At 41.3% G+C, this 16186-nt stretch overlaps 1 protein-coding gene across 2 annotated transcripts in view; it reads left to right on the plus strand.

Annotated features, from left to right (window-relative positions):
* oxsr1b (oxidative stress responsive kinase 1b) overlaps positions 1-16186 on the plus strand; it is a 39967-nt gene that overhangs the window by 535 nt on the left and 23246 nt on the right. For both annotated transcript variants that reach the window (XM_087174423.1, XM_023407901.2), the window contains exons 2-3: positions 7759-7871; positions 13919-14027. In XM_087174423.1, the coding sequence (XP_087030549.1) occupies positions 7759-7871; positions 13919-14027 (222 nt within the window). The remainder of the gene's footprint in view (positions 1-7758; positions 7872-13918; positions 14028-16186) is intronic.

Raw genomic sequence — 16186 nt, forward strand, 5'->3', positions numbered from 1 at the left:
TGTCTATTCAGGCTCTGACTATTTGCTGGAAAAGAACCCTTTTCATTCAGCAGTTCGTTCTTGTGTATAGCTAGCTCTATACTTTCTTAAATGTACTCTAGCCAGAGGGCGTCGTATATTTGAGATTCCAAGTGTATTTACTGTATCATATTTAAATTTGCCAGTGCCAGGAGTGTAGACAGAACCTAAATAGAGTAGTGTTTAAACAGAAGTGAAGCCACAAATGACATATTCTCAAAGTTATCATCTAGTTGTGGGGGAGACTGCATTGTTAAGGCTAAAGCAATGTATCTGTAGCAAGACAGAGACTTATACTGTGTGTGCGTTCACGCCCATTTCCAATTAAAATACACTGGCTATCCTAACGCAGGACTTTTCTTTCCAAAACATTAGTGTTACCAATACAGAGCACAGAGATTATACTTCATGGTCCTTCCCAGAGTAAGGTATTGTTTTGGGCAATTTACTGCCTGAATTAATCCAGTTATGCATAAGCTCTTTGGAGATTAATCAGTATTATGGGGCTTCTAACATCCCTCACAAAAAATGTTATTTAAGAATTTACTGGGTAACATCATCAATAATGTTTTGTTTAACCTAGTCCGGGATTGAACCTGTAAGCATGTTAATTGTTAGTCTAAATTTCATTTAAATCTCAGTGATTGCTTTGAATGTATCTCAGATATCCTCGCCTTTCTGTGTGACGGGAGGCATTCTGCACCTCTCCTGTGCAGTGTCAAGCCTTGGTGAGTCCTGAGGATGGCTTACAGGTTGGCTGGCCTGAGGAATGACAGCTTTTACTTGTGAAGTTCTGAAATGTCCCACCCCACAAATAACTGCCCTACCTTTGGCTAACTTTGTTGAGATGGGTGAAGGAGAATAAGAAGGAGTGTGTACCATATAAGCAAAGTATTGTCCTCTCAAATCAGTTAGTTTGTGCCTCTGGTTTACTTTACCCAAGTGGTGCGTGCTTCCTCTACAGGGAATCCGTGTTTATAGAGGGTCCATTCTGCAGGCTCTAAATTAACCTTTTTGTATATTTTTAAAAGACTTGAATTTAACTTTAACCCATTTCTACATTTCCTCTTGGTTTCTTGGAAAATTTGAACTGGGGCACCCCACAAGATAACGCCCTGTAATTTAGCATGCACACAGAGATAAAGCCCCTCTTGTATAGAAACCAGTTCTGTGGCATTTTCCTATGCAGTGTGTGACACAAATTGTCAACATAGGTTTGAAAATGGTAAGGCTATTTCAAGGCTGGACTGCTGCATGCTTACTTGGGGTTAGGGGAGGGGATCATGATTATCATCTTAGCTTCGGAAATGAATTGTGCAGTTAGCCTAGTTTCTTCCCCTCATTTTATAAGTTACTTAAAGCTGATTACATTTCGTTTCTTACATTTGTCGGAGCTGATCTACCTTACAGATCATTTAAATTAGCAGAACCCTCTGTTTGCGGCTCTGTCCCAAGAGTCCTCATGAACAAAGGTTTAACGAGAAAACTCCTCCTGTTTGGCATCTGTTTCTGTTCATATTAAACCTTGCAATGGAGTCCTGTGGAGCTTTTTCTCTCCTCCTGCCCTCTCAGGCAGTCTTTGCTTTATTTCCATATACCAACACTTCAAAAGTTTAACTAAACTAAAGTCTGAGTTTCTGCGATTTCATCTTTCAGGCCTTTTACTTTAAATGAATGAACACTGACGACCTGTTGTACTCATCATTTCGACTGGTCATCGCTCTTTGAATTGAAATCGCTTCTCTGACATGGTTATGGTCTTGACATTTGCCTGCCGGGATTCCTTTAACATATTGCCCACTTGTAAAACTTAACAGGGAATTTAACTTTCTCTGGAAAACCCTATAAGATAGAAGCTGCGACAGGGAGGATTTGACCTTAAGTGACCAAAGAAATTGCCTGAACTTTAAAGCCAGTAGTGTGTATTCATAGGCGGATTGCATACCGTATGCTTAAAGTTGCACAATCGGTCAGGGTGGGCTGGTGTGGTGTTTTGTGTTTATTTGGGGAGACGGGTGGGTAAACACAAATGCATTATTGAGTACTGCAAATGACCCTATTATTACAGGCTCCTGTTTGTATTAGACGGTAAATATAAATAGGCGTTTTAATCTAGATCTTTTTCTGATTGCAGCAGCAGGTAAAATGTGTTGAGTGTTGTGTCTCTCCATTATGACTTGCAGTTTTACTGATGTTTTAAGTGCTTATGGCAGAAGAGTGGATTTTATTAAATCAATAATTTTCTAAACAATCAGTTAATACCCCACTACTACATACGGTCCAGCACATGCACCTGGAAGACTTAAAAGCAATGAGATGTTTTTCTTTTCCCAAAGCAAACTCAATGCAAGAAATCCACATATAAGATCTATGGGCTTGCAACTAATTAATATTTTCATTATTGAATACCCCACTAATTATTAGATTGATTAATCACTTGTTCTATAAAGTGTCAGGAACAGGTGAAAAATACCCATAAAAGAGGAATAAAGTTCAGCTAACCTCCAAGATAACGTCATCAAATTGCTTATTTTATCCAACCAACACTTCAGAACTTAAAGATATTCAGTGAACAGTGACATAGGACAAAGAAAAGCAGAAAATCCTCACACCTGTGAAGCTGAACAGAAAATATTTGTCATTCTTGCTTTCAAAAAGTCACCTTAAGTATTAAATGTTTGTTAAAATAGTTCCTGATTATTTTTTCTGTTGATCAGCTCATCGTTGGACCGACTTATTGTTTCAGCTCTACTTGAATATGCAGCATTTAAAAACCTCAGCAGGCAGCCTAGCTTAATCAAGCTAAATGAAAGCTGCACATGAGAACAGGAGCAAGCCGCGCTCCCACACCTAAACCCACCTCTGCTCCCCGCCCTTCACAGAAACTGTTGGGGAGATACTGTATAAGCTGTTTGATTCCAGCGATGCTGCCCACAGCTCTCCTGCTCAGCTGGAAGCTTGCTGTTCTGAGGATGGCCCTGCATACCCAGCAGAGCTATTGTTTTGGTAACTTACCCAGGGAAAGAGGACTTGTTATTACATGGTTCACACCTACTCCTTTCATCCCAGTGAGCATTGGATCATACTGGACAGAGCCCATGAAAGAAAAAAGTACTGCGCTCTCTCTGATTTTGGATCAGACTTTGGATCATTCATGTTGGCAAATCTGGACTGGAAACTTTCTGCTCCCACTGTTTGTATCCACCGGCAACCGTGTTTCCTCCCTGTTGCTTGTGCTGTCCCTCAGATGATTTTTAGAAAACGTCAGTATGATCATTGTCTAGGAAACATACCACAACTGCAGGCTAACATTTCTCTCATTTAATGTCAGCTTGAAGGTTTAGGCCACATTCATTTTTAGAGTATTACATCCTAGGAAATCGCAGGGATGGGTGGGTGGGGGATAGACACTAAAAGGCATTTGCTGGTGGTGCGATTGCTAGCCATGTGTGACATTTCTCATTGTATCTTTGAATAATGTGTGGAATGTCAGCCAGGTATGCAGAGGAAATGTAATAAAAGACGACTGACGTCAGGCAGCAGACTGGCCTGGTGAGGGCAGGAAAGACAAACTGAGAGCTGCTGCAAAAGTGCTGGTCACAGCTCATGAAGGAGGACATTGACACAGGCCTAACAGAGTGACCTCCTCCATTAAGAAGTTAATTCAAGGCCAAGCTAATCTGATAAGATATTATTGTACACTATGTACCTTTTTTGCATTTAAAAAAAAAAAAAAAAAGAACTTGAACAGTGAATGTTCTGTCTTGACCTTACCTGGCCCATTCTTGCCAAATATATTCACCTTCTCATCGGGCAAATGTTGGCCCGTAATGTGAGGTATCATTTTATTTGGAATCCACATCTCATGATCTCTTTAATGAAACCTTGAGATTTAAATGGCCTCCTGGTGTTTTCATGGTCTTTGAACCGCTTTAATAATTTTAATTAAGTGTAATACAGTAGCTTCGGCTGTACTCTTTGTAGGCCTGTTATTCTCTTTACTATTCCTTTGTGTTTTGCTCTCATGCATATTTAATGGACTTCACAGAGATGCGGCGGAACAGGAGGCATGCAAACATTCCATACTCAAATGTCAATTCCCCAAAGAGCAAACAATGTTAGCTTACATTGTTAGCTTACATGCTAATGGCATGCCCTCGCTATTGTATAGAAGCTAACACATTTAAGTCTATTACGAAGAGAAAGCTCTAGTCTTTGCATGTCCTGTTCACACATTACCCGGGTGCAGTATAATGCTCATGAGGTTTCTCATGCCAGGCTTGGCTTGTTTGGGGGAAACATGCTTACAGGAAACATTGGCAGCCTTTTCAAAGATCATAAATGTTTTGTCAATGTCCCCCCCCACACACACACACACACAGAAGTGATCAAGTTGTTTCATGCCATCTGCAACTTTTTCCGCTATCATAGAATAGAGCTTGTTATTGTTGCACACACAGTGCAGTAAGAGTAAATGTCAGGAAGGATGATGCGTTTAAATTAAGTCACATTTAAACACAAATTACTGAGTGAAACTTAAAATTACGACTGAATGCAGGATCAGATGAATCCGGACAGTGAATAGACGCCAAAGATCAATAGTAGCTCTTGACTAATTGCTGGGATAACTATAGATCTTAATTACTGGAAACATAAAACGATCAGCAGCAGTATATCTGCTGAGATAATGTTTCCTTTCTTTGGATTGTTTGGCTTCAGCTCTGACACAAGAAGAGAAAATAGAGACGCTGCCTAAATTGCATTTGTAGTGATATTTTTCGTTTTCTTGTTTGTTTTTGTTTTTTTATTTTATGAAAAATGAAATGGAAATAAAACGCTGTAAAAGAAATCAAATATGGAAATGAATGTAAATCAACAAACCAAAAAAGTTTACATAACTTGGTAACCCTCAGCCATGTCAACATGCCACATTTTCAGCTGTCAGCTGGATCATCTTCATTTGATTTTGCCTAATGTGGTAACTCAATATATAGATTTGATTTAGCCATCCACTTCCAAAACAAGCCAAATGTTGTTGTGCCTCTGGAAATAGCAAATATTAGCAGAACTTTGAAGTATTTTTTTTATTTGTACAGGTTGACAGTAGATGTAGTTGACTCCTTCCCCTTATTAATTCATTTACAAAAAAAATAAAATAAAATAAAATAAAAAAGAACCCACACCTTTTGCTTGATATGCAGCCAATGCCTGTGCCAGGCTGTTTAGCAGATTAAATGTTGGCCTGGGTATTTGGCTCTTTCGTGTGTTTCCTCTCATCCTGATGGAGAGGGTGGCATTGATGTTATCTGCGTGAATGAATTTTATAAATCAGACATTTTTTGTGACTTGCGCCTGTTAATGTTTAATGCCTTCAAATAAACACCTAAAGCCTGGCGGTCGCCGGCACTGCGGTTGGCGAGTATGATGACAGGAATGCTCTGCCTTCCCCTGTGTGCATCATTGTATACTGTTCATCATATAAATACTACTTTGATAAGAACCTCAAACCACCCTAAAGTATGATTATCATGTGACTCTTTGATATTTGCTACTTCCAACCTCAGCACAAGGTTATTCTGCTCATCAGCTCTATATTAACTCAAAGTCCCAGCTGGCTGGTAGATTCGGCTTCTAAAGGTCTAAGAGGCTCCGTGCCCCTTGACCTTGCCTGCCGCAGACCCAACAATGTCCCCCTTTTTCATCTTCTCCACACACACACACACACACACACACACACACACACACACACAAGAACACATGCTCCCCAGCTTGTCTGGCCACCCCTGACGACTGGCTGTTTGTTTGTGTGGAGGAATTTACACTCCACTGTGTACAGGGCAACTGGCTCCCTGTCGTCCTCCCCGGGCTGAGCTCCCCCGTCACTGGCGAGCCTCCAGAGGTTTGTTTGGTATTGGTTGTGGTGGTGGTGGTGGTTGTGAGAGGGGGCTGGAGGATATATTTACAGATCTGTTCAGCCCCTCAGTTTTGGGCAATAGTGGAGTGATCCAGGATTATTTGGAGGCTGAGAGATGAGCAAGGCCTAACACGCAATATCAGCGGTTTCAGTCAATACACAGCACCCACTACGGCTGTAGGAAGTAGGCCTTCACATATAGGATGAGTAGGTGACCCTGACCATCTGTCAATTGCAAGAAATTATAAGGAAATTGCAATTTTATTGGATTATTTTAGAGAGCAAGAGTTTCTGGTTAATCTCAGTCTCAGCTGTATTGAATAAGTTTGTGCTGTTATATTCTCTGCTTCTCTCATTTAAGCCTGAGGTGATAATTATCTTGAATGAAAACAGTTCAATAAAAACCAGTCACATCTTCAGGGACAGCTTTTCTTTTTAATTAAAGTCAGGGAACTTTTTTTTTTTTTTTTCATCAATACAGCCCCCTCCCCTTTTTTTTTTTTAAAACCTGCATACACTGTTGGCTCAATGAAAACTCCAAACAATGAGCACTTTGTTAATATTTGGGCATAGCGAAGATGAGGGCATGGGAGGTTAGGAAAAGCTTACTGGAGGGTGGACCGATTCACCGCTCACTCTTTCTCTCACTAAAGCCTGTTGCCAGAGGAGAGTGTGCTCCCAGCATTGCTCAGCGTCACGTATACACCAGAGCTCTTGTGGAAACAGTCGTGTGTGTGTGTGTGTGTGTGTGTGTGTGTGTGTGTGTGTGTGTTTGTGTGTGTGTCTGCGCATGGTGTTAAATAAGAGGCATTGAGGGGGCAGTGAAATGACCTCACACGATGCAGGAACAACAGGCGTACCTCTCCAGGGGGAGGATTTTTACAAGGTTTTACTCAGGCTATCACATGTTATTCAAAATAAAGATTAGCCCAGTGTGCGATTGAAGCTTTAACCAGATTGTGATCTGTGTTTTGTTTGCAAGTACATGAAAATATTAGTTGTGGTGGCATAAACTAGCATAGACCTGCAACTGATGCAATGATCCAACTGAACATTGTTCAGTTCTGATGCGTACTACAAAAGTGCACTTATTATAAATTGTAGGCTCCAATTTTTATTTTCATCCTTTAATTTTCTTTTGTATAATCCTTCATTTTCTCACTAGTCTTTTAGCGCAACTTAAGGCCCACGACATGTTGCATTTCTCTGCATATATTACTTATATATCTGACAAAAAAAACCTTCTGAATACTTGAATCCTCTTACTTTAAGAGCTACTGACATGTTCTGGATTTTGCCAGGATTCAATGACCAGTGAACAAAATCATAAAATCGTGCCAAGCATATAAGATACTAACTTTCTAAACTATGTAAGGACCAAAGTGTTGGGGCACCATTGTAGGATCATCGCCATGTAGATATGCTTGGTTTAGCGGAGTCACTGGCCCCTGTCAGACCTGCTCCATCAGGCGGGATTTGGGAAAGCTGATTCATAATTGATGAATAGACAGATAAGCTGTACCAAAGAGAAATCGGATGAACCGTAGAAGCAAAAACTCTGTTTAACCTTCTTGAACTCGGCAGGATTTTGAGGTAATAGATAAAGGTTAGGTTTATTATCCCACGAAGACGGGAGGTGAGGGAAGGGACATACAACTGAAAGAAGCCCGGGCGGCCCTGGGAATATAGCCTGAAAAGATTGTGCTCAGTGTGCCAAAGTTGGGTTCTACAAGAGCACAGGCAGTTTTATATTTCCTGAGATGACTGATATTATTATATTGAATCATAATCAGGGTGATGATATGTTGTTTTTCTGTGTGTTCCAGGGAGTGGAGCCACAGCGGTGGTCCAGGCAGCCTACTGTATACCACGCAAGGAGAAAGTGGCCATCAAACGCATCAACCTAGAGAAGTGCCAGACCAGTATGGACGAACTCCTGGTAAGACACACAACACTGCAAAGTAATTGCATATTAGACTTGAGTATTTATGTGACCTTGTTACTTCTCATGTTTGATCAAAGGGATCTGCTGGCTTACAACACGAGATTTCATTTAGGGCTTTGTCTCCGCGGTCTGCGTGTGTGTGGATGAAGTCAGTTCCACCTCTGCTTTTCATTACCGGTTTTCTCCGAGCCCTCCTCCAATCACCCCTGTCACTTCAAAACACTATTCTGGTTGTTCTCTGAAGGAGGACTTCGCTTACTGCCAGGAAACTATTAGACCACCGTGGGACATCTTCCTCAGGGCTGTGCTGTGCGTCAATGCAATCTCGCACCGCAGAACGACTCATCATTTACTGTTTGACGTGGTTTACGATTTAGCTTGAGAGGTGGAAGGATTATATCAAGCTCCCGTGCACGTAGAGATGATCAAGTGGTCGTTTGTTCCTCGTGGTCTGGCTTTCTCGCGAATAATGTATCTGTCAAAGTCGAAACCATCTTTTATTTTATTTATTTTTTTTTTTTCTAAGGCAAGGCCAGATTATTTATATGGCACCATTCAGACACAACACAATTCAAAGTGCTTAACACGGGCCTGGAAATACATAAAAAATAGGCACTTATAGGACAGTTTAATTAGTTTTATTGTTACAAATGGGGAAAGGTGTCTCACTACTTGGCTTGGGTAAAAGTTGTGTTTTAGCTGTTAGTTAGCCTTTTGTTACCCAGAGCAGCCAGATCTAAGAATTTAGTCTGACACCAGGAAGTGACCTTTTATTAACTTAACAAAAGCATGATTGATGGATTTTTCCAGTCCTCTCCCGTAGTTATCATCCTAAGCAACCTATGGGGAAATAAATATTGTGTAAGCCTATATGTGTGCATGGAAGATCATGACTAGAGAGCACCGGCAGGTTTCTCTCTACTCACTCGAAATACTAAACCGAGGAGGAGCCCCTCACCACGATTTTTGGAGGATGAATCAGGGGAATGTTGCTCCCGGATTCTCGGAGCAGGCGGTCACATGGAATACAGCGAGGTCGGATTTCCTGCCTGTGGCCCCCACCCCCACCCACACCCTCCCCTCAAACCAATTCCACAGCCTGCTGGGTACCCGGTTAAACGGCTAGGAAGCATTAAATTGAACCCAGATTGCCTCTCTAAAGAAGCAGCTTTGAAAAGAGGATGCCGCAAGTTTTAAAGAGGCCTGCAGGTCTTTAACCTCGCCGAACCCTTACCTGTGAAATTCAGAAAAGCAATTATGTCATGTGCCCGGGTCTCCATATGTAGAGGTATGTTGCAGTTATTTCTGGCACAGCAGTTTGACGGACGGGCGCTTTTGAGTGACTCAAACTAGATCAGATGAGGAGGAGGTTTGTTTACAATTTGAATGCGGTGTAGTTATCCTCTCACATAATTACACAAGTTTTCCAGCTATTGATTTTAATTGTTTATTAAAACCTGTCAGAAGAAGATCAGTATTGTTGAAATGTTCTCATATTGTAATGTCCGGTTTACTACACAGTGTGACTTCATTCTTGGCTTTAAAATACCTGGAGATACAGATATTGAGGGTGAGAGGAAAGATGAAAATGCTATTTTTCTGGCACAGGACGTCTGAATTGAGCTTAAAAAAAAGTGAGTCAGAGGTGTATTTGTGTCCTCAGCATCAACATCACCTTCTATTAAGTTTTCCGGTCAACTGGGGATCAGCAGCCTCTCTGTTCCTCAGTAGTTTTGCGCGTGTGTGTGTGTGTGTGTGTGTGTGTGTGTGTGTGTGTGTGTGTGTGTGTGTGTGTGTGTGTGTGCGCGCACGCTGCAGTGAGATTGGGTCATAGTGAGTGAGTGTGTGTGTGTGTGAGCCTCTGAGTAACTGAGAGTGACGTAACATTGCTCCTATAGTGGCTTCTCTGTGTGTCTGCCATCAGTGTGATTCTGTGGCACCAGTTTGTGACCCAGCACTGTATTCAGTTCGTGACAATAGGTCATTTATTTAATTTTTTTTTTTGTTTGTTTTTTGCTCAGTTTCAAGGTCGTCAGCCACGACAAACACTCAAAAGATCAGGCCTAATATAGAAAAACACAATCGGTGGGGACTGGTCTATTTCCTGGAGAACCTGTATAATTTGCAGGCCAAACCGACGCTAAGGGTTCAGTGTTCGGCTTGGATTCTGCATGAGATCACTGTAAATTTAGACACCCATAACAAGACAGAATAGGTTAGTTTCAGTTATTTTTGTAAAAATGAGCTAATCACAGTGACTGCTCAATTTTACTGACCTTTTTTTTTTTTTCCCATAAAAAATGGAATTTGAGTTGTCATGTTTGGGAGATATAAGTCAAAGATTACAGACTTCATAAACCAGCGTGATTTCCATTAGGGAGAGAAAAACTGTTTTATTCCATGGGTGGAACGAGGGGATGGAGGGGTGGTCTGATGTTGTTATTTATTTGGATTTTTGGCCGGCTCACTGCCTGCTGGTCCTCCAGAGAAAACACGGAGTTAAGCCATACTCTTACTCCATGGAAGTTAACTAACTTTGACATAAGAAGTTGGCATGTATTGTTAAACAGCTGTATGTATATTGTGACTTGAACATTAAGAGTATAGGGGGAGAAAAATAATTTCATCGTGACTTCAAAGATATTTCTTGGCAGTTTATCATTATTAAGCTAGTTTGTTGTTAAATTGATTCAATTAAATGATGAAAATCCCCTCTAATAGACGGTTTACAGCTAACTGGGGCAAAAGAAATATACTATGCTAACAGAATGCAGCATGCAGTAACACAGATGGTCATTATTACCATTCATATGACAAGAATGCCCTACACAGGTTTTCATATTTGCTTCAATGACTTGTTTATTAAATCCAAAAAATGTGATCATGGGATAGTGAAATCTTTTGTGTTGCAGGTGGCTTTGTGTGTGGGGGTAGGGAGGTGGTTTGCAGGTCGGATGCATTGAATTAAACAGCTCTGAATGCCCATGTCTTCGGATGAGGTCATTGCGGTAAACCACAATCAAACACAAAGGCCAAAAAAACCAAATAGCGCTGGGAGACATATTTCCCTGTTTTTGTTAATACTTGTGGTTTAAGCTGAAAGCAACGCTTGCTTTTACGTATAAATGAAACACCTTCGGTTTCTTTGCCTTTTTGTCAGACTTAATAAGCAGATCCAACGCATCAATTAGGACCCTGTCAATGTGTAAGTGGCACTTGTTATTACATTTTGCAGTAACATATAAATACTTTTGTCACTGTCTAGGCTTATCCAATTTTTAAGCTTCAAGTGCTGATACAACTATGAGGAGCTATAAGAAATAAAAAAAGTGAGTCCTTGATTGAAGTGTTTTCATTAGTCGTTTCATGGACTAGACGGGTGAGTTGTATCTCTTGATAAAGATCACCGTACAGTACAACTGATGTCAAGATTGAGGAAGTATTTCACCCATCTGTTTCACATGACTGAGTCGGTAGCCAATGTAAAATTTATAGGCAAACGAAGCTGGAGTTCATGCAGGAGAAGTTACATAACCTGCCATGCATGATGCGCCCTTACAGGAATGAGTCTTACACCGAGGCTATACAGCAAGTGCCTGCCCCATCATGCAGACGTCCATAAAATCATTTTTGTTTTCCACTCATCATTGAGATGTATCAAAAAATATTTTTCGCAGAGCAAACTTTCATCGAATGTCAAGGGTTACACACTGGAGGCTAAACAGATAGAAGCAGTACGTGTGGTTTTTAAGCACTGAGAACATTTCCAGTGTCTTTGCTGCAACATTTACAGTGACCTAATCCCCGCAACAAGGAGTCTCTCTGAAGATGGGAAAACCTGCCAACTGCCAGAGCGCGATATCCTCCCAGTTATCCCATTGTTTTTCTTTTCTGGGGTTACCCTGGCCCACAGAGCTGTGGTGACCTGCCTCTTACACTGTGCTGAGAACAGAGGCGGGGGGTTAGGCTCCACTGAAGCCCGTTAGCAGCAAACAGGCTATATCATTATTGTTCCCTCTCAGTCTGTAGTATCCACACAAAGAATGATAGGGGAGACGACACGCAGCGCTCGCCGTCTGGCCTCGACAGAGTGGAAGTTATTAGACTGCTTGATAATCAAAAACGGCTTTAGTTTAGAAGCGGGGGGGTGGTATCGGGCTCTCACCTGTTGGTCTGTTGCCGGTCAGTCTGGGCACGGTGCAACTGTTTGCTCTGAAAATTTCTCACACTTTCTCAGACAGATTTGTGTTCGTTTGAACACGTCTGTACCCATCACGGTCTAATGAATTTTTTTTTGTCATGCACAGCCTGTATCCACCCTATTATGACTCAGTTCATGTTTTTAAACCTCTTTTCTCAAGTGCTTTCTAATGGCATCATGATGTCACTTGCCCGTCCTAGCCTTTCTTGGCTAAGGCACTCACTGACGGCCCCCGCGCTCAATAGTGATGACTCCGCAGCTGAAGCACACTGCTGCTAATGCACTTTGTGTAAGCTAAGCATTTATGCTGATGGGACATCAGGCTTTGATTGCTTACTGTTTGACCCGCAAGCATGTATCGATCGATGTATTTAATCTTGAATTGATGTTTTCCACTCTAGTGTTAAGGTTTCTCGGTTGACAGGCTTGTGGCGCACCTGTCGTGGCGCAAATCTGTATCAAATAACACTCCTGAAACCCACAATCGGATGAAAGGGTTGATATTTCAACTCTGTGTAACTAACACAAAGACTGAAAATGGGGAGATGCTCCTCTAATATTCACATTTAACAAATTGGAAACAGATTTTTTGCTGAAAGAATTAGTTAAACGCTTTAATGTTTATGTAAGTTGTAGCTGATTAATTTCCCTTTGACTGACTGATCACATCAGCCCTGGATTTGCAAAAAGAATTGTGATTTTAATTATAAATGATAAATTGTTGTATTTTTCTTTTTTTTGATAATAGCAAGGAAATTCACACTTACACTTGTTATATATATTATTAACAATCTAAACTGATATGTGAAATATTATTTTTAGACATCCTTGAATAGTTCAGCACTGTTTGTATTACTATCTGAATACACTCATCTCATTGCAGTCTCATTTCCATTTTTCTCTGTTTTTTTTTTTTTTTTTTCCTTCAGCAGCTATATGGGGAATTTTCACAGCAGGCACAGAGATGCTTTGCATTATTATGGAGCCCCAGTAACAGGTTCAGTCATTTGTCAAGTATTCGGGTGCAGAGACAAAAGCAAAGCCCCTGTGAATCAGTGGTCCCAACTCCGAAGTCAGCTAGATTTTCTTTTTCTTAGGAAGCTTGTCTATCCTTAAATGACTTTGGGACTGGTGTTGAAGTGATGGATTAGACTTCTGTGCCAGCATTACCTCAGCTCTGCCGCTTTCCAAGCGCACACACGTACACACACACACACACACACACACACACACACACACACAAACGCACAAACAGAAAGAGACCTTTACAGCTGTATAAAGGGCTGAGTACCGGCTGTTTTTCACTTCTGCATAGATATGCATTATATTGACCTAGTCTTTTTCCCATCTGACTTCTGACGTCATTAAGATCTTGAGTATCTCACTAAATTTCAAGAATAGCTGCAGCATCAAAGGCATAGGCATTTATTGTGACTGCATTCAGCTTTTTTCCTCCAGGCTTTTCTCATACCTTATGGTGGGAGGCTAATGAGAACAGCTTCCTAGTAGGCATTATTTGTGTTGGCTGAAAATATATGGAAAGTGTATATTGTGTTTTGTGGTTCATGTCGTTGCCACCGAGCTTTTTAAAAGCTCTAAATCCGGTCGTTGGTGCTGCTTCAGAAGCTAATGGGTAATGAATGTGATTAATGAAAATGCATTGGCTCTGCTACAAAATTTCAACCCACATCCACCAAATTAGAAGTGTTAACAGATTACACCTGCTTTTATCAGGTCAGTGGTAAATACAGCAGGTCTGTCATTAGACATCAAAATAATTTGTACCATTCTGATTAATTGGATTTTCTTCTGTCTCTGTCATGCGTTTTTCCTCTAACAGAAAGAGATTCAGGCCATGAGCCAGTGCCACCACCCCAACATCGTGTCTTACTACACCTCGTTTGTGGTAAAGGATGAGCTGTGGCTGGTCATGAAGCTGCTCAGTGGCGGTAAGTGCATACCGTATATCTTTCTAAGGCTTTCCTGCTCCTCTTAATACACTGCTCTCAATTTCTACCTGTCAATCTGAATGTGACAGACAAGTAAAAAAAAAAATCTCATCATTTGCCATTGAAGAAAACATTACTGTCAGAAGAGAGGACCCAGAGGATGATTTGGTTCGGAGTGAGTATCTTTCTGGCCTTAAGTCATATTATGAGGGTCCAGGATTTTTTGGCAGGGCCCCTCGTAATGAGAGAGGGGCAGGAGGAAGAGATGGGCTACTTGCTGTCGATGATGTTAACTGTGATTGTAGGGAATGTGACAGCACTGATCCTCACTGTGTCCTGTGTGAGCTGCAGCTCTTTCCGGGCTTTAACTCAGTACAGTACAGGAGCTAATGACAGGGCAGAGGTAATAACAGCCCGCAGGCTGGCGTCATGGCATCCATGTGGCAGCGCTGCAATTAAATAGTGAGAGGAGCATGAAGAGGAGGCCACCATGGAGAGAAAGACTGCAAAACAATTGCATCTGCTTCTAATTGTATTGTTCTTTTTATCACCGGCAACATATTCAAATAAATTATTAAGCTATAGTAAATGATATTTGTAGCTCTGGATCTAAATGTTAGTGAGAAGGGCTTGTGAGGGCTCTGAGACACAAGCACCATGTAGATGAAGGCGTCTTTTGCCGAACATTTAACAAGCAAGAAGCAGTGAGCTTCTCTCACTCAGAGGTGAAGAAAACCCGATGAGAGCAATGGTGATGTGTTTACAAAGAGGAAAAAAAAATTGCCACCCGTCTCGTATCCGTACTGCTTTAAGTCTCACTCACTTAATTTTACCAGCACACGTTTACACAGATACATTCACGCACCAAACATTTACACTCTGTTTTTACCTCCCCCATGTTCGTCTCAGGCTCCCTGTGTAAACAGCGTCCCACTGTAACGGATAGAGCCCAGGTGGCATGCCTGGCTCCCACAGATACACTGGAGTCATGAGCTGCTTGGCAGCCGCCTTGCAGCTGGGCCCAGGGCACAGTGCCCGCCAAGCGACGCTTGAGCAGGCGGCCAGCCTCACAGCAGGAGCAGACACCACTTAAAATGGCCTCTCTCATTCCCCTTATCCTAGTTAAACAGAGGCCCTTGATGTTGAGTTTTATTGTACAAAGTAATTAAATGATGGCCATGGTGACGTCTTCCATGGAGACAGACCTCAAATGAGGTCAGGTTTATAGACCATCACTCCACAGGGCAGAGTATACCAGCTTTTAGGAAGGCCAGCTCCTGTCTGCTCCTCTGGCTTTATGGAGCGTAAGAAACCCTCCACACTCTGACTCCATCCTGTTTGTGTGTTCTGCTTTTCAAAGGCCGATAATGTGAAAAAGGCCGGGGCATGTTTTTGAATTGATAAATGAGTATAGTAGGGCTGCACAATTAATCCAAATATAATCGAAATCGCAATATGGCTCAAGTGCAATATCCAAATTTGTTTTGATAAAGGTAAAATGTGTCACAACATTGTTGTGCATTGTTAGCACCATAAGTATTGTTGTGCTGCGGAGACGCTCCGGCCTACAAATCATATTCTCCAGACGTACTAAAACATGTAAACATGTTTGTTTGTTTGGTGCAAGACCCAAAAATCCCATCATCATCATTACATTTTTTTTTTTCAGTGAAACTGAAATGCAAAAACGACAGTTCCAACTGAAAAATGCCAAAATAATTGCAATATGATTTCTTTTGCATATCATGCAGCCCTATAGTATAGTCCTATTATTAGTTATTATTGGTCGTTTTTCCTTGTAAAGTTCCTACTGATCAAGCAGTACATTCCTACAGGTCTCGTTCCTAATGGAGAAGTATGTTGTTAGACTACATTACTACACGATATCATCAGTTTGTTTAGCAGTATTTTCACATTTGCTCCAGATGCACTTGACAAACACCACGGTTACTACAGTAAAGGGAGTTTAGTCTTTTGCAGAATAACTCCTAAATGATCTGAAGACGTTTCCAAAGGTAGCTTTTGAACAATCAGTCGGTACTCTCTCGTTTTTGTTGCATATGCCAATTCTTAGTTTTATGTCACTGTTGACTGTTGGTATGCCTCTGCTGCTCTTCTGGCTTATGGCACTTATAGATGGTGTATACATCAGACAAAGC

The sequence above is a fragment of the Seriola lalandi genome, unplaced genomic scaffold (genome assembly GCF_002814215.2).
Source record: "Seriola lalandi dorsalis isolate HSWRI2012SDOR001 ecotype SW California unplaced genomic scaffold, Sedor1 jcf7180002054351, whole genome shotgun sequence".
NCBI lineage: Eukaryota > Metazoa > Chordata > Actinopteri > Carangiformes > Carangidae > Seriola > Seriola lalandi.